At 39.2% G+C, this 20,129-nt stretch overlaps 1 protein-coding gene across 2 annotated transcripts in view; it reads left to right on the forward strand.

Annotated features, from left to right (window-relative positions):
• LOC106588242 (probable ATP-dependent RNA helicase ddx6) overlaps positions 1-19,747 on the forward strand; it is a 77,120-nt gene extending 57,373 nt beyond the window's left edge. The window contains exons 11-14 of one of the 2 annotated variants that reach the window (XM_014177060.2): positions 7,660-7,723; positions 10,065-10,166; positions 10,308-10,535; positions 10,896-19,747. In XM_014177060.2, the coding sequence (XP_014032535.1) occupies positions 7,660-7,723; positions 10,065-10,166; positions 10,308-10,522 (381 nt within the window). In that variant the 3' untranslated portion in view covers positions 10,523-10,535; positions 10,896-19,747. The remainder of the gene's footprint in view (positions 1-7,659; positions 7,724-10,064; positions 10,167-10,307; positions 10,536-10,895) is intronic. The other variant, XR_006762482.1, reaches the window with a different exon arrangement.
• Positions 19,748-20,129: the final 382 nt, after the last annotated feature.

The raw sequence follows: 20,129 nt of genomic DNA on the forward strand, positions 1-20,129 counted from the left end.
GATAATCAAGAAGGCCAAGAAATGGTCAGACAGGGTACTTCCTGTACAGAATCTTCTCAGGTTTTGGCCTACCAAATGAGTTCTGTTATACTCACAGACACCATTCAAACAGTTTTAGAAACTTTGGAGTGTTTTCTATCCAAAGCTAATAATTATATGCATATTCTAGTTTCTGCGCAGGAGTAATAATCAGATTAAATTAGGTACGTTTTTTATCCGGCCGTGAAAATACTGCCCCCTAGCCATAACAGGTTAATGAGTTACAGTTTCCCAAATTAACTCAAGAATATATCGATATACCAGTTATCAATCAATCATTTCCTCATATCAGTCTCATTCTGAACTTCGCAAATATCTTAATCCACAAGAACCTTAGCCTAAGTGATGAGTCAGTGATACACACATTGGCTTAATTATTTATTTAATGGAAGCTTTTCTCATGTCAAACATGTACAGTGTGGTGTACCACAGGGCAGCTCTCTAGGCCCTCTACTCATTTCTATTTTTATCAATGACCTGCCACTGGCATTAAGCAAAGCATGTGTGTCCATGTATTCTGATGATTCAACTATATACACATCAGCAACCACAGCTAATGAAGTCACTGAAACCCCTAACAAAGATTTGCAATTCTTTTTCTGAGGTCTTGGCTGATTTCTTTTGATTTTCCCATAATGTCAAGCAAAGAGGCACTGAGTTTGAAGGTAGGCCTTGAAATACATCCACAGGTAAACCTCCAATTGACTCAAATGATGTCAATTAGCCTATCAGAAGCTTCTAAAGCCATGACATCCTTTTCTGGAATTTTCCAAGCTGTTTAAAGGCACAGTCAATTTTCCAACAATTGTTTACAGACAGATTATTTCACTTACAAAACTGAGTTTCACTTCCAAATGGACAATGACCCCAGTCATACTTCCAAAGTTGTGGCAAAATGGCTTAAGGACAACAAAGTCAAGGTATTGGAGTCGCCATCACAAAGCCCTGACCTCCATTTTATAGAACATTTGTTGGCAGAACTGAAACGGCGTGTGTGAGCAAGGAGGCCAACAAACCTGACTAAGTTACACCAGCTCTGTCAGGAGGAATGGACCAAAATTCACCCAACTTATTGTGGGAAGCTTGTGGAAGGCTACCCGAAATGTTTGACCCAAGTTAAACAATTTAAAGGCAATGCTACCAAATACTAATTGAGTGTATGTAAACTTCTGACTCACTGGGAATGTGATGAAAGAAATAAAAGCTGAAAGAAATCATTCTCTCTACTATTATAATGACATTTCACATTCTTAAAATTAAGTGGTGATCCTAACTGACCTAAGACAGGGAATTTTTACTAGGATTAAATATCAGGAATTGTGAAAAACTGAGTTTAAATGTATTTGGCTAAGATGTATGTAAACTTCCGACTTCAACTGTAAATACTATGCATGCCAGTCTCTCTTGGCTAAGACTTCTTTTTTTAAGAAACATTAATGTGTTGAAAATCCCAAATTGTTTGCATAGTCAACTTACACACAGCTCTGACACACACAGTTATACGACCAGTGCCACCAGGGGTCTTTTCATAGTCTCCAAATCCAGAACAAATTCAAGAAAGCGTAAAGTATTATATAGAGCCATTATTGTATGGCTCTTCCTTCCATCTCATATTGCTAAAATGAACAGCAAACCTGGTTTCAAAAAACAGATAAAGCAACATGCTGCGGCACAACGCCTCTTCCCTATTTGACCTAGATAGTTTGTGTGTATGCATTGATATGTAGGCTACGTGTGCCTTTTAAAAATGTATGTAGTTCTGTCCTTGAGTTGTTCTTGTCTAATTTTATTTATTTATTTTATTTCACCTTTATTTAACAAGGTAGGCAAGTTGAGAACAAGTTCTCATTTACAATTGCGACCTGGCCAAGATAAAGCAAGCAGTTTGACACATACAACCACACAGAGTTACACATGCGAGTAAAACAAACATGCAGTCAATAATATAGTAGAAAAATAAGTCTATATACAAAGTGAGCAAATGAGGTGAGATAAGGGAGGTAAAGGCAAAAAAGGCCATGGTGGCAAAGTAAATACAATATAGCAAGTAAAACATTGGAATGGTAGATTTGCAGTGGAAGAAAGTGCAAAGTAGAATTAGAAATAATGGGGTGCAAAGGAGCAAAATAAATAAATACAGTAGGGGAAGAGGTAGTTGTTTGGGCTAAATTATAGATGGGCTATGTACAGGTGCAGTAATCCGTGAGCTGCTCTGACAGCTGGTGCTTAAAGCTAGTGAGGGAGATAAGTGTTTCCAGTTTTAGAGATTTTTGTAGTTCGTTCCAATCATTGGCAGCAGAGAACTGGAAGGAGAGGTGGCCGAAGGAGGAATTGGCTTTGGGGGTGACCAGAGAGATATACCTGCTGGAGCGCGTGCTACAGGTGGGTGCTGCTATGGTGACCAGCGAGCTGAGATAAGGGGGAACTTTACCTAGCAGGGTCTTGAAGATGACCTGGAGCCAGTGGGTTTGGCGACGAGTATGAAGCGAGGCCCAGCCAACGAGAGCGTACAGGTCGCAGTGGTGGGTAGTATATGGAGCTTTGGTGACAAAACGGATGGCACTGTGATAGACTGCATCCAGTTTATTGAGTAGGGTATTGGAGGCTATTTTGTAAATGACATCGCCGAAGTCGAGGATCGGTAGAATGGTCAGTTTTACGAGGGTATGTTTGGCAGCATGAGTGAGAAATTCTTTATTGCGAAATAGGAAGCCAATTTTAGATTTAACTTTGGATTGGAGATGTTTGATGTGAGTCTGGAAGGAGAGTTTACAGTCTAACCAGACACCTAGGTATTTGTAGTTGTTCACATATTCTAAGTCAGAACCGTCTAGTAATATTCTGTATTATGTAAATATGTATTATGTTTCATGTTTTGTGTTGACCCCAGGTGGACTAACGTGATATGACGGCTTGTTACACAATGGAAAGGGGGTGGGGAAAGATAAAGAGCAGGAGAGACAAAGATAGTGGACTTATCGTACATACATGTGGAAGATATACTCATGGGAATATGAATTTATTTTAGTAGAAAAAAATACGTCTATATACAATGTGAGCAAATGAGGTGAGATAAGGGAGGTAAAGGCAAAAAAAGGCCATGGTGGCAAAGTAAATACAATATAGCAAGTAAAACACTGGAATGGTAGATTTGTAGTAGAAGAAAGTGCAAAGTAGAAATAGAAATAATGGGGTGCAAAGGAGCAAAAAAATTTTTTACAAATAAATACAGTAGGGGAAGAGGTAGTTGTTTGGGCTAAATTATAGATGGACTATGTACAGGTGCAGTGATCTGTGAGCTGCTCTGACAGCTGGTGCTTAAAGCTAGTGAGGGAGATAAGTGTTTCCAGTTTCAGAGATTTTTGTAGTTCGTTCCAATCATTGGCAGCAGAGAACTGGAAGGAGAGACGGCCAAAAGAGGAATTGGCTTTGGGGGTGACCAGAGAGATATCCAGTTTGTTGAGTAGGGTATTGGAGGCTATTTTGTAAATGACATCGCCGAAGTCGAGGATCGGTAGGATGGTCAGTTTTACGAGGATATGTTTAGCAGCATGAGTGAAGGATGCTTTGTTGCAAAATAGGAAGCCAATTCTAGATTTAACTTTGGATTGGAGATGTTTGATGTGAGTCTGGAAGGAGAGTTTACAGTCTAACCAGACACCTAGGTATTTGTAGTTGTCCACATATTCTAAGTCAGAACCGTCCAGAGTAGTGATGCTGGACAGGCGGGCAGCTGCAGGCAGCGATCGGTTGAAGAGCATGCATTTAGTTTTACTTGTATTTAGGAGCAGTTGGAGGCCACGGAAGGAGAGTTGTATGGCATTGAAGCTCATCTGGAGGGTTGTTAACACAGTGTCCAAAGAAGGGCCAGAGGTATACAGAATGGTGTCGTCTGCGTAGAGGTGGATCAGAGAATCACCAGCAGTGAGAGCAACATCATTGATGTATACAGAGAAAAGAGTCAGCCTGAGAATTGAACCCTGTGGCACCCCCATAGAGACTGCCAGAGGTCCGGACAACAGGCCCTTGGATTTGACACACTGAACTCTATCAGAGAAGTAGTTGGTGAACCAGGCGACGCAATCGTTTGAGAAACCAAGGCTATTGAGTCTGCCGATGAGGATGTGGTGATTGACAGAGTCGAAAGCTTTGGCCAGGTCAATGAATACGGCAGCACAGTATTGTTTCTTATCGATGGCGGTTACGATGTCGTTTAGGACCTTGAGCGTGGCTGAGGTGCACCCATGACCAGCTCTGAAACCAGATTGCATAGCGGAGAAGGTGCGGTGGGATTCGAAATGAATACTTTGCACATGAACAACCGCTCATTCTAAAATAATTGCGATGTATATATTTACGCGTGGATGTCTTTGTCATCTCTCTGTTGAATTCGATCCGTCTATGGGAAGTGTTTCGATGTAAGTCTCTGGTTGTCCTTCTTAGTTGTAGGCTTCTTTTGTTCTGGAGTGTTCGTTAGAATGGATACATCAGAGGTCCCACACAGTGGTGAGAGGCATCTGTATTTCCCTATGTTTGTTAGAATAGATACCTCATGATGGTGAGAGGAAACTGTTCTTTGCCTCTCGTCTTTGGTTGAGTTTCCTAGACTATTTTACATATACAGCTGCAGGCTGTGAATGTGTAGTCTAGTCTTCACCTTCACTCGTCGAAAGTTTCAGAGGGTTTTACCATTTTCTGGTCTGGTAGTTTTAAACCATTTTAAACCGTGTAGCCACCGTTCCACGCTGTATGGTCTATTATGTTAATTTTTCAGCGAGTCCTTTTATGCACTCTGGTCGGAAAACCGGTTCCGTCATGTTGAAACAATGTCTGTGCTCACATGGGCGTGGTTACCGACTTGGCCCAGGTTTATATGAAAAGCCATTATCTCATTTAGAAGGGTAAAATCACATTTCTATCTTTTCAAAAGTATTCTTATACTTAATCATTTATTTTAGATGCAAACCTGATCATGAGGACGTGTACACTTTCAGAGTTACAGTTATCATGTTATACAGTCTTTCTGATCATTTTAATGACATCACAAAATAGACATTAATTTCCATATTACATCTGTCATAATTCCCAACATTTGGATATTGAAACATATTGTCCCAATGTTCATTGTTTGATGTGTGAAGTTTTGGCAAAGTCTGTCTCTGTTACAACAAAGGGATTTTTAACTTCTCCATACTGCAGTGCAAGAGAGAGAAAGTCCATAAAACCAGGCCAACTCCCCCGAGAGAGAGAGTTTGGCTATCTGTCAGCACCTTTGATTCTCACCAAAGAGAGAGTCATGACATATTGTATATTGCTTTTTTTGTGGTGTGTTTTTCATAATTTGCCACTGGGCTTCCAACTGCACCTGCACATTTTATTTGTTATATATCTTTTTTTATCTGTTTTGTCACTTGTTTTCTTTGGTGCAAATAAATTAAACTAAACCCCTCGACATATTCCACATTTTGTTGTTACAGCCTAAATTCAAAATGGATTAAAACTGAAATTTTCCCAACCATCTACACACAAGACCCCATAATGACTAAGTGAAAATGTTTTTTAATCTTTTATTTCTGCTAATGTATGTATTGAAAATGATGATAAAATTGGTTGTTGAACAATTACTAGACAACCAGATTTAAGTCAAAACTGTAACTCGGCCACAGGAACATTCACTGTCTTCTTGGTAAGTAACTCCAGTGTAGATTTGGCCTTGTGTTTTAGGTTATTGCCCTGCTGAAATGTGAATTCATCTTCCAGTGACTGGTGAAAAGCAGACTGAGCCATCTTTTCCTTTAGGATTTTGTCTGTGTTTAGCTCCATTCCGTTTCCTTTTTATCCTGAGAAACTCCCCAGTCCTTAATGATTACAAGTATACCTATAACATGATGCAGCCACCACTATGCTTGAAAATATGGAAAGTGGTACACAGTAATGTTTGCATTTGATTTTCCCCAAACATTCAGGACAAAAAGTGAATTGCATTTCCACATTTTTTGTAGTATTACTTTAGTGCTTGTTGCAAACAGGATGCATGTTTTGGAATATTCTGTACAGACTTCCCTTTTACTCTGTCAATTAGATTCGTATTGTGGAGTAACTACAATATCTTTGATCCATTCTCAGTTTTCTCCTATCACAGCCATTAAACTGTAACTGTTTTAAAGTCACCATTGGCCTCATGGTGAAACCCCTGAGCAGTTTCCTTCCTTTCTGGCAAAGGAGTTAGGAAGGATGCCTGTATCGTTGTAGTGATTGGGTGTATTAATACAAAATCCAAAGGGAAATTAATAACTTCACCATGTTCAAAGGAATATTCAATGTCTGCTTTAAACAACAACAAAAAATGTATCTACCAATAGGTGCCTCGCTCTTTGGTTGAATCTGTATTTGACATTTACTGTTCGACTGGGGGACCTTACCAGTGGAGGCTGCTGAGGGGAGGACAGCTCATAATAATGGCTGGAATGGGGCAAATGGAATGGTATCAATCACATGTGTTTTGATGTATTTCTGTAAATTATGGTGCCACCAACCTCTTGCGGACCTTACAGATAATTGTATGTGTGGGATACAGAGGTGAGGTAGTCATTCAAAAATTATGCTAAACATTATTATTGCACACAGAGTGAGTCCATGCAACTTATTATGTGACGTGTTAAGCAGATGTTTAAACCTGAACTTATTTAGGGTTGCCATAACAAAGGGGTTGAATACTAATTGACTCAAGACATTTCAGCTTTTCATTTTTAATGAATTTGTAAAAAAAAAAAAATTTTAAAAATCCACTTTGATATTATGGGGTATTGTGTGTAGGCCAGTGATGAAAAAAATAACAATTTAATACATTTTAAATTCAGGCTGTAACACAACAACATTTGGAAAAAGTCGGGGGGGGATACTTTCTGAAGGCATTGTTGCTCGACATTAATTACTTCACCAATCAGTGCGAATAGAGCAGCTTGCTATGGAGCGGGCAAGCTATTTACATGCATTGGACAGATTAGAGATGCAACTGACATTTGGCAGGTGGGGAGAGAGCGAGAGGCGATACAGGAGAAGGCTTAGCTTGAAGCACTGTGCACCTTGTTGTTATGACAATTATCATAATTAGGCCCACAGAATTGTACCTACAGAGGATTGCCTACACACTGGCAAAGATTTTCTGTCAGGCAGACACTGGAATAAGTTTCTGAGTGACAGAGTGAGGGCTTTGCATAAGTGCTTTGTTTTTTGTTTGACTGGGAAAAAATTACCGCAACTTAAAATAATGTTGTTAACCAGTTCCCATGGTTTTAAAATAACAGTTCTGTTCCAGAACAGTATAGATTACTTTAGTTCGTGCTTCTGATTCTGTTCCTGGAAAAAAATATTTTCCAGTTTTTGGTTCTGTTCCCTAGACCGGTTCCAACCCATTATTATTATTGACATGTTTAGTGGGTCTACAAACCATACCAGATTTAATGATGATTCAGATTCATGTTATTTGTCCTATAAGAAAAAACCTGACCAGAGAGGAGACTATATGAGTTTGTGCTAGTCAGTGTATGGGAGCCATGAGATGCTTTTCTGAGGTTGTGTGTTCAGTGCTCTCATGCAGTGTTCTTTTAATCCTCACAGGAGTACAGAAACCGTGTGTTCCACGACTTCAGAAATGGACTCTGCAGAAATCTTGTCTGCACCGGTACGTGTCCACAGGGCTCTAAAGTGCAACCATTTTGGTCGAATGTGCTTCTAAATATTTAGCTGTGCGACCTGGAATATTAATTTGGGAGCACCAGTGCGCCTAAAAAGAAAAATCCACCAGATAATTTTTGTAAAGATTAGAGGCTTCGCTCTACCGTTTTTTCTGAGAAAAAGCAATCACATATTCATTAGTTTCATGGTCGTACCCAGGCACATAACTTGCGGGTTATGTGCCCCCTCAATAATATACCGTGATGCGTTTGATTGATTGGAAATTATTTATAAACGTAAAGCGCAGGCAGCTACTGGCTTTCTATGGCTTTAGGCCTACACCACACAGTGATACCTTATTTTATGATTGAACCCCCCTCAACTCCAATTATGTTTTTGGTTTGATCCGGTCCTCAGAGGCCGTGATTTGTGAAGAAAAAAAAGTTGCGTAAGACTTGCGTAAAAAAAAGTAGCGTAAGACTCGCTCTCTCTCCTCTTTTCTTAGCCCACATATTTGCGGGTTTGTTAACTTGGAACAAATAAAATTGTGCAGTCAAATTTAACATGGTAAATTCATTCAAGCACAAATAATAATTATATTGAAAAGGATTCTTTTTCAAATGGAGAAAGTTTCTATTGCGAAGTGACAAGATGTGCATCTCGTGTGTGAGCGCTATTTCTCAAAACCAGTGATAATTGGTAACAGTCATATTCGGCTCAATTTTGAGTAGTATAAACATTAAAATATCTGGTTTGTAGTAGGCTACAGAATTAGACATGGCTGTTTCTCTGAACCTCAGGCAGTAGGCTCAAGCAACCCTGTTTCTCTCCCCAGGCAGAGGCAGCCTGCCTCCCAGACTCTGACCAGTAGCAGCAACCTATTCTCTTTATTTAGTTTAGAAAACAAATTTGAAGGCCAAAATTGTGAGGGGAATGCACTAATCATGTTTATGCAACCTGATAATCATCATTAGAATACTTCCAGAACCAGTTTCAATTTTAGAAAATCTGCAATAAAATTTGGCCAAACCTAGTCTTCATTGATAGGGATGCATGTGACATTGCACAGCGGTAAACATGTTTATTTCTCCTTATTTTTCTTCTTCTTGATTTCAATATGAAAGGGGAACCATGTACTTGTGTTTGTATAAACTCTTTCTTGAGTAAAATGCTAAAATGAATAAAAGTCTACATTTAAATATATACCATATTTTTGGGTAACAAATCAAATTTATTGGTCACATACACATATTTAGCAGATGTTATTGCGGGTGTTGCAAAATGCTTGTGTTCCTAGCTCCAACAGTGCGGTAGTATCTAACTAAATGCTAGTGTTCCTAGCTCCAACAGTACAGTAGTATCTAACTAAATGCTTGTGTTCCTAGCTCCAACAGTGCAGTAGTATCTAACTAAATGCTTGTGTTCCTAGCTCCAACAGTGCAGTAGTATCTAACTAAATGCTTGTGTTCCTAGCTCCAACAGTGCAGTAGTATCTAACTAAATGCTTGTGTTCCTAGCTCCAACAGTACAGTAGTATCTAACTAAATGCTAGTGTTCCTAGCTCCAACAGTGCGGTAGTATCTAACTAAATGCTTGTGTTCCTAGCTCCAACAGTGCAGTAATATCTAACTAAATGCTTGTGTTCCTAGCTCCAACAGTACAGTAGTATCTAACTAAATGCTTGTGTTCCTAGCTCCAACAGTGCAGTAGTATCTAACTAAATGCTTGTGTTCCTAGCTCCAACAGTACAGTAGTATCTAACTAAATGCTAGTGTTCCTAGCTCCAACAGTACAGTAGTATCTAACTAAATGCTTGTGTTCCTAGCTCCAACAGTGCAGTAGTATCTAACTAAATGCTTGTGTTCCTAGCTCCGACAGTACGGTAGTATCTAACTAAATGCTTGTGTTCCTAGCTCCAACAGTGCAGTAGTATCTAACAATTCACAACAATACACACACATCTAAAAGTAAAAGAATGGAATGAAGAAATGTATAAATATTAGGACGACCAATGTCTGAGTGGCATTGACTAAAATAGAATACAGTATATACATATGAAATGAGTAAAGCAGGATGTAAACATTATTAAAGTCACTAGTGTTCCATTTTTAAATAGTAACAGTTCATTCAATGGGGGGGTTCAATGGATGCTCTGGTGCTCCTAAATGTTATGTTGTGCTCTTAAACTTTTATAAGTTGGGAACACCAGTGCTACCAATGACATTTCTTTATGTAAAGCACTGAGTGTCCATATGAATTGTCTGTATATTTTGTTTGGTCATATCAGATTTTACTTGGGTATGTAGTACAGTTGATTTGACTGTTTTCTGGTTTACTGTTTGAAACAGATCTGTTCACCAGAGGTATTGACATCCAAGCCGTCAATGTTGTCATCAACTTCGACTTCCCCAAGAACGCCGAGACATACCTGCATCGCATCGGAAGATCAGGTATGGAAACTTTCTTGTGTTGTTTATGTGCTTCTTGTGGTATTATGTCAATGCTTTTTATCAACTTTTAATATCTGAATGCTCTGTTTTACATCCTGGCAACATGTACATTCCATCCCTCTGTGGTATTGTCTCTCTCAGGGAGGTTTGGTCACCTGGGCCTGGCCATCAACCTGATCACCTCTGAGGACCGCTTCAACCTGAAGTCCATCGAGGACCAGCTGGTCACCGACATCAAGCCCATCCCTGGCAGTATCGACAAGAACCTGTACGTGGCCGAGTTCCACACCGCCAACCTAGACTGCGAGGTGGAGGAGGAGCTGAAGGAGACAGGCTGCCAACAGGAGGAGCCCTAGAACCCCTCAACTGGTGAGTCATTCACTCTGACATGCTACTGAGCCTTTCTAGCAATATGTAAAATTCCTCAGAAGACAAGATGGACCCAGTACTTTATTGCTTATATGGGCATATTATACATATCAGTCGGACATGCCAGTGAGAATGCCTAATATTTTAGGTCGACCCTAACTGAGATCTGAAAGGGTCGTAAGCAATTTGGTAAATTCCTTAGAAGGCAATATGGCTCATTACCATATTTCTTACGTCTATCAAATAATTGTGGATCTACACAAGGGGATAAGGGATATTTCAAATTGGGAACCCATCTTGTGATGTGAATGAAGTGTGAGACCCATCTTTTTAATCCTTGCCACCTTATCTTCCATCCAGGACAATAGGACATACCTGGCTTTTGCACAACGTTCGGCTCTTGCACACAGGCTTCAGGCACCTCTTCAACTTCTCTTATCTCAACCTTCAAAACCTGGCACATGGATGTTAAGGTCGAGTTTACTTTTTGCTGATTTGTATGTTCTGTTCTTATTCCCCCTTGTTATTTCATTAAGAGCTGCCTGCATTTCTTTATTTAAATTGGTTTAACCATGTTGTTTTGCACCAAAGGTAGCTTGCCCAATGCACACTGAATGAGATCAATCAGTCCTTTTTTGGCTTAAGACATGTAGGCTAATGTTTTTTGGATTGTATCCTGGTATTGGAAGGTAACATATCAGCTGAAAAACTTCCAAGATAGGTGAGGAACAATGTCTTTAAAAAAGTAAGATCATTGCAAAATATTGATGAAGTTGTATTGTTTCCAGCCGAATATGTCGTCCACTTTTACGGCCAGCTTTGGAGGAGGACAGGTTTGTGTCATCAATGACATGAGGCCTATTGTTAACCTTAGCAACAACCACTAAGGGTAAAGAAAGCTTCAGAATGTTGGAAAGCTCATTCACTTACATGCATTTTTGATTGGAGTTAAGATACTATATTTGTAGGTTTTAAACTTATTAATAAATTCACAAATGGTTGGATTATAAATCCTTTGGATACTAATATCCAACTTCGACTTAAATAATTTATCTTCTGTACTACATACACTGAGTGTACAAAACATTAGGAACACCTTCCTAATATTACGTTGCACCCCATTTTGCCCTCAGAACAGCCTCAATTCGTCGGGTTTCGAAAGCGTTCCACAGGTATTCTGGTTCATGTTGACTCCAATGCTTCCCACAGTTGTGTCAAGTTGGCTGGTAGGTCCTTTAGGTGCTGGACCATCCTTGATACACACGGGAAACTGTTGAGTGAGACAAACCCAGCAGCGATTCAGTTCTTCACACACTCAAACCGGTGCGCCTGGCACCTACTACCATACTCTGTTCAAAGGGACTTAAATCTTTTGTCTTGCTCATTCACCCTCTGAATGACACACATACACAATTCATGTATCAATTGTCTCAAAGCTTAAAAATCATTCATTAACCGTCTCCTCCCCTTCATCTACACTGATTGAAGGTGACATCCAATAAGGGATCATACAGTACCTCTCACCTGAATTCACCTGGTCAGTCTGTCATGGAAAGAGCAGGTGTTCCTAATGTTTTGTACACTCAGTGTGTATAGTTAGCTGGGTTATCAAAATAATGCCTGTATTGGAAAATAGCTACATAGATTGATGGCTTTAGGTTGCTTGAAAGTGGTCACGTTCAAAATGAGCAGCTTGAGTCATGTACACTTTCAGAGGTGCAGTCCGTCCCAACCGTAAAATAAATGTTTACGGTACGTTATTCAAACCTGATTTGTTATCGATGACAACTAGCTGGCTCAGGTCTTTGAATTGCACACAAAGTAATGTTATTTTTTTTTCAACAATATTTCTGCTGATTAAAAGTAACACTGCTTGTGCCTTGCCTCAGGCTACTGTAGCTAGAGTTACCTCGGTATACATGCGATGCATAGACAAAATACATTTTTTGTTTATCTCAAATTACAGAGATGCAAACGCCTGTGGTAGTGTTCCCACTCACACTAGATAGAAAACCAACAAACGTATGTTTTTACAGTGGTACACGACACCATCATCCATGCAGTTGTATTGAATTACTAGTATTTCACTGCATGTGATACGTAGCTTGAAATTAGTGGGGGGGGGGGGGTTATTCAACATGGAGGCTCACACATCAGACATCAACTCAGTTATAGATAGAATTCATGATTATATTAAAATAAAACACTTTTAGCCATTTAACACTAAAATGAATGCATTTCAACAAGAGATTCCTTTTTCTTTACCCTTTGTGGGCGGGACCAAAGCGGTTGCCAGGGACACAAGGCCCAAACGCGTTCACACATTTAAACCGGTCTTCCTCCATTGTAGAGACAAGATGGACCCTTTTATATTGGCTCATTCACACTAGCCATCTTGCCCGCTTACATTCACATGCCTTTTGTCACTCAAGTGCCTTAATTACTCTCCCACATGCGCTCTTATCAGTTCATCCATCTGTCTTTCTCTCACACAACAGACAGAATGCAAACACAATTAAGCTGAATTGTAACATTGGTTGATTCAGAATTCCATTATGCAAGTAGAACGTTCATTGTGCACTCTCCTTCTAGGGAATCTTGTTCATGTTCTAGATGCTCAATAACCAAGGCTCAAACTCTGACTGCCATCATCTAGAATGCGAAAGTACTTTTAATGTAAACTTTGCAATAAAAAAGGGCAGCTTTTACTTAGACGCAACGTGACTGTTTCTGTCACTATGAATAATCAATCATGTGAATAATATAATATGATATAAGACTGGGCCCATTGTAAAAACTGTGGATGGTAGCCTACTATCAAGCTAATATAGCACCGGACAAAAATTCCCCTATATATAAACGATCTCAGACCAGTACAGGAGCAGTTCATGAAAACACAAGTCACAGTAGCATCCAATTACTGAGCTTGTGTAGCATTTTACTAGTAAAACTATTTTCTGAGGTTTCATACTTATGTTGCGGTGGTGATGTGATTATGTGTCAAAATATCACCCTAATCCCTGTAAAGTACACTACTTTTGACCAGGACCCATAAAGTAGTGCACTATATAGGAAATAGGCCCATATATCTGCAGCTATGGAAAGAACAGGTAGAATTTACAATCTGATCAGTCATATGCATCCAATTTCTGAAAGACGCACAAGGTGTTGTTGGAGATTAAGATCAGCATGGGATCTTTTTTTTTAACCACTGTCTCTTTCACATATGAGCCCTTCATGAACACCTCAATAAACAACAATTACACTATAAATATCTACAGTGGGGAGAACAAGTATTTGATACACTGTCGATTTGGCAGGTTTTCCTACTTACTAAGCATGTAGAGGTCAGTAATTTTTATCATAGGTACACTACAGGTAATGAGTGGAGAATAGGAGGGCTTCTTAAAGAAAAACTAACAGGTCTGTGAGAGCCGGAATTCTTACTGGTTGGTAGGTGATCAAATACTTATGTCATGCAATAAAATACAAATGAATTACTTAAAAATCATACAATGTGATTTTCTGGATTTTTGTTTTAGATTCCGTTTCTCACAGTTGAAGTGTACCTATGATAAAAATTACAGACCTCTACATGCTTTGTAAGTAGGAAAACCTGCAAAATCGGCAGTGTATCAAATACTTGTTCTCCCCACTGTATATACAAATCTATTACACAATACACGAAAAGCAAACACAAAATATGAAAAGCAAAACACAAGGAAACAAACCCATTATTCAGTAAAAAAGGCCCTCTAACATTGGCCTGAATAGCCCTAGAGGCAATCTTGACGTTTTCTTTGTACAAAACAACATGGTTCAACATATTTTTAAGACCTGCTTTTTCTTCCTCAATGTGAGGGTCCCTCAAAGTAATATAATATGTTTTTTAGAGGTAGACATTTCATGTTGGTACAGTTTTGTGGGTATGCGGTTTAGGGTCTAATTTGAATCAATCTAAATGACTCAAATGTAAAAATGTATCTCCAAAGTGTTGTGAATGTATTAATTGCCAATATGTACTGTGCAGCCCGATGGTACATGCAGCCAATTGGTACAAAATATAGTATATTTAGACTAAAAACTAAGTAACAAGAAACCAAGCTTTTATTTTAAAAACCTCAGAGCTCTTGGGTGATGTTCCTCAGCCTGGCTCCAAGGGAGAAGGGAGGGTATTTTGATATGATACATACAGAGCTGAGAACTTGGCAGAACTCTCATTTGTTATCTCTGCTATTCATTAGGTTGGGAAAACCCAGAGTTTTTTTTGGGGGGGGGTCGGTCGTACAGTTTTGTTATGATTGTGAAAAGCTGAGGGACTATTCTTGTGTGTGGGGTGGGTTGGCTCACATCAGAATTATATTTGAAAGCAAATTGTAGCATCTTCAAACTGGCAGCTGTGATCTTTTTTTTGGTCCTGCTACAAATGTTTAGCTGATGATGAAAGCAGAGAAAAATATGTGATATTTTTTTTGCTTCTCTTTGAAATTATTTTTGACAATGCTTGCTAAGCAGGGAGGGGGGCAGAGCAGGGTTTGGGGCACTGGGTTTGTGTGGGTTTGCGAGTCATCTTGAATCTTTTCTTCTCTCTGGTACTTAAGAACTCCAGCACAACAGTGGACCAACCAATATGGTTTGCAACAGATCTGAAACTCAACACATTTGTAATTTTTCTCCCAAAGTACAAAAAAAGTATTATATTTTGACCATTAGTTTGCTTATTTTAAGTACTGGAGAGAATGCTATCCGAGCACAGTCATACTGGTTATCTAGGTCAATCTTTTTACGAGGTGGTTGCTATCATTTTGAGGAAATTGGTTTGTAAATGATTCGTTGTGTTCACAATTCGTTTACAATAACAAAAAAAATATGAATTTGCTTCATGGTGGAGGTAGTTTTGAATATTAGATTTTTTTTATTTTTTTTAATTTTAAATACTGACTTTCAGGATTTATATTGAACCGAAACCAAAAAAGTGTAATGTCACGTCATGGCATTTTGTGTGCTTTGCGTGAGTGACTGTCAGTAAGTGTTGTGTGTGTGTGTGTGTGTGTGTGTGTGTGTGTGTGTGTCATAGAGAGAAACTTGGTGTGTGAGAAACAAGGTTGGTTGGTGTGTTTTAAGAGTAAGTTAGTGTCCCGTCTCATTTGTTTGTTGGTATGAATGTGATTGCCTGTGTGTCTGTATATGAATGGCTGTTCTGTAAGATTGTTTGGTAGGGTGTTCAATTGGCTGAATGTGAATTTCTGTATGCAATTGTGAATGTTTCTGTGTGCTTGTTTGTCTGTGAGTGACATACAATGTCTTAATATTCGTATGGCTGTTGTCCCTAGCCTGTTTTCTGGTCTACTTTGTGACCCATACTGTGCAAAGACAGAATAGGTCAACACTAGCCATATAGTGTAAACCCCAAACTAGCCCAAGGCAGAGTTTTTCAAATTCCTTTCACATACTGTTCTTTGCGATCAGTGGTCACAAAGGGGACTAGAAAACAGGCAATGTTCACCATCCTCAAAGGGATATTCAGATGGAATATTCAGTCTATGTCAGTGGGTAAATGTCTGTATATTCAGTTTATTAGGTACACCCATCTAGTATCTGGTCAGATCCCCCTTTGCCTCCAGAACAGCCTGAATTATTTGGGGCATGGAAACATTGCTCAATTCCTATCAAGGGACCTAATGTGTGGCAGGAAAACATTCCCCAAACCATTACACCACCACCATCAGCCTGTACCGTTGACACCAGGCAGGATGGGGCCATGGACTTGCTTACACCAAATCCTGACTCTGCCATCAGCATGACGCAACAGGAACCAGGATTCGTCGGACCAGGCAATGTTTTTCCACTCCTCAAATGTCCAGTGTTGGTGATCGTGTGCCCACTGGAGCCGCTTCTTGTTTTTAGCTGATAGGAGTGGAACCCGGTGTGGTCGTCTGCTGCAATAGCCCATCCGTGACAAGAATCGACAAGTTGTTCTTTTAGAGATGCCATTCTGCACACCACTGTTGTACTACGCCGTTATTTGCCTGCCTGTTAGCTTGCATGATTCTTGCCATTCAACATCGACCTCTCATCAACGAGCTGTTTTCGCCAAGAGGACTGTCCCTGGCTGGATGTTTTTTGTTTGTCACACCATTCTTGGTAAACCCTAGACACTGTCTTGCATGAGAAGCCCAGGAAGCCGGACATTTTGAAATACTGGAACTGGCGTGCTTGGCACTGATGATCATAACACGCTCAGATGCTTAGGTCACTCATTTTGCCCATTCTAACGTTCAGTTGACCAGTAACTGAATGCGTCAATGACTGTATATGCTATATTGCCTATATATGGCAAGCCACGGCCACGTGACTCGTTGTCTGTAGGAGCTAACCATTTTCGTGAGCAGTGTAGTGTACCTAATAAACTGGCCAAGTCAGTGTATGTCACTGTCTAATCCTGTGTGGATCTGTGTGTGCGTGCTCTTGGCCATTGAGTCAAGTTGTGACTGTGTGAATGATTGAGTACAAGTGGGGGAGGGAAGGTTCACTTGTCGTTAACTCCAAGATGTTTGGAAAAGGTAATCATGTTCATACCCTTAAGAACACAAGTAAGAGCTAGCCTATATGGTCTATGGTGGGGAAAGGTAGAAGGGGTTTGGGGTATAATACAATTAAGCAAACAAGAATTATGGTATTGCAACATGGGGTTTGGAGAAAATAAACTGGTACAGATCATTTTGAAACCAGAATACCCCTGATTCCCAAATTGCAATAGAGCTAATACAGCGAAGCCTCAAATGTATCTCCAGTTGAACAAATTCTGAATTGCATGCATGACTGTGTTGTGCTTCTCTAATTCAGACTCCTCTTACATGCAGAGACTCTACATTCAATAAACTGAGAGACTGAATTCTGCAAGAGCTGGAAAGAAAAGTGTGTATTCTGTTCCTGGAAACTGGATGAATGACTGGTACTAAAATTCTAATTTGCTAAATTACTTGTTTGGAATTTTTAAACATAGCCGCGGTTAAATTTGTCACATACGTGAGTAAAACATTTTCTGTGGTCATTAAGGGGGAGAAGCCATTTCAGAATTCAGTTGTCCTGTGTTTTCTGTAGTTATTGTATAGTGCCTTCAGAAAGTATTCATACCCCTTGACTTATTCCACATTTTTGTTGTTACAGCCTGAATTCAAAATGGATTAAATAGATTTCTTTCTCTCCCATCTACACACAATACCCCATAATGACAAAGTGAAAACATGTTTTTCTTTAAATGTTTTCAAATTTATTGAAAATGAAATGCATAAATATCTAATTTACATAAGTATTCACACCCCTGAATCAATACTTTGTAGAAGCACCTTTGGCAGCGAATACAACTGTGAGTCTTTCTAGGTCAGTCTAAGAGCTTTCCACACCTGGATTGTACAACATTTACCCATTTATTCTTTTCAAAATTCTTCAAGCTCTTGATCATTGCTAGACAACCATTTTCAGGTCTTGTCATAGTTATCAAGTAGATTTTAAGTCAAAACGATAACTCGGCCACTCAGGAACATTCACTTTCTTCTTGGTAAGTAACTCCAGTGTAGATTTGGCCTTGTCTTTTAGGTTATTGCCCTGCTGAAATGTGAATTCATCTTCCAGTGACTGGTGAAAAGCAGACTGAGCCAGCTTTTCCTTTAGGATTTTGTCTGTGTTTAGCTCAATTCCATTTCCTTTTTATCCTGAGAAACTCCCCAGTCCATAATGATTACAAGCTTACCTATAACATGATGCAGCCACCACTATGCTTGAAAATATGGAGAGTGGTACTCAGTAATGTTTGCGTTGGATTTTCCCCAAACATAACACTTTGTATTCAGGACAAAAAGTGAATTGCATTGCCACATTTTTTGCAGTATTATTTAGTGCTTTGTTGCAAACAGGATGCATATTTTGGAATATTATTATTCTGTACAGTCTTCCTTATCATTCTGTCAATTGCGTTAGTATTGTGGAGTAACTACAATGTTGTTGATCCATCCTCCAGTTTTCTCTTATCACAGCCATTAAACTATGTAACTGTTTTAAAGTAACCATTAGCCTCATGGTGAAATCCCTGAGCGGTTTCCTTCCTCTCTGGCAACTGAGTTAGGAAGGACGCCTGTATCTTTGTAGTGACTGGGTGTATTAATACACCATCCAAAGTGTAATTAATAACTTCACCATCCTCAAAGGGATATTCAGTGTCTGAATTGTCTTGAGTCAATAAGTATTCAAACCCCTTTGTTATGACAATCCAAAATAGAGTAAAAATGTGCTTAAGTTTCATGGACACACTGTGTGCAATAGTGTTTGACATGATTTTTTAATGACTACCTCATCTCTGTACCTCACACGTATATTTATGCCCCAGTCAAGCTGTCAATTTCAAACACAGATTCAACCACAAGTGTAATTAAAACTTCACCATCCTCAAAGGGATATTCAGTGTCTGCTTTAGGTGCCCTTCTTTGAGAGGCATTTGAAAACCTCGCCGGTTTTTGTGGTTGAATCTGTGTTTGAAATTGACAGCTTGACTGTGGGATAAATATACGTGTGAGGTACAGAGATGAGGTAGTCATTAAAAATCATGTTAAACACTGTTGCACACAGTGTGTCCATGAAACTTAAGCACCTTTTTACTCCAAAACTTATTTTGGCTTGTCATAACAAAGGGGTTTGAATACTTATTGACTCAAGACAATTCAGCTTTTCACAAAATGTGGGAAAAGTCAAGGGGTGTGAACACTTTCTGAAGGCACTGTATGTGGGAATGTACACACCTTGGTGGCTATTCCTTTTACTTTCTCATTTGTTATTTTCAAAACTGTTCAGCCCCATGTAGAGTGAGAATTACAAACGGAGGTCTTAACACTGAAACTTTGACGAGGTAGTTTGTCTTACAAATTAGACAGCCGTAGTCAGCCACTATATTGGAGCATACATGTATGCTTGATCTGATTATAGAGAAAGTCGATGGGTAAAGTTGCACCATTAATTTGCTTACAATATTTCAATTTAAAATGCAACTATGTCAATTTGGCTAATTACACCTCCCCCCTCGGTAACCCTAGAAACACAACCAATACAAGAAGCATACTTCAATTATCTACTTCTATCAGAGTCTTAAACTGTACTTTAATGACATTGGAATTAATACAGGGGGTTATAAAATGTAATAAAAATGAACTCAATTGAAAGTGTGGTGTTTTTCATTGTTCCTATCTTTGAAGGCTTGTGTACATGCCAGGTTGTGTGCTTTTGTGATGCTTTTACACATAGCTGTCTGCACTCAGGTGTTTAGGCCTACATTCTTACATTCAAATTAAGCAGATTCTCTTATCCAGAGCGATGTTTATTTTTATTTCACCTTTATTTAACCAGGTAGGCAAGTGTAAAGTTAGTGACTGCTCAGGCCATTATTCTAACTGAAAGGTAAAGCTTCCATAGATATTGACGGACGTGTGTCAGCACAAAGCACACACCCACAACATTGATGTGTTTGTTAGTGGTTGAGAATTGTTGCAAGTTAAGTCCACTCATTTCGTAATGGTGCAGAGTAAAATGTCCAGTTTTATAATG

Source organism: Salmo salar, chromosome ssa27 (assembly GCF_905237065.1).
Source record: "Salmo salar chromosome ssa27, Ssal_v3.1, whole genome shotgun sequence".
Classification (NCBI taxonomy): Eukaryota; Metazoa; Chordata; class Actinopteri; order Salmoniformes; family Salmonidae; genus Salmo; species Salmo salar.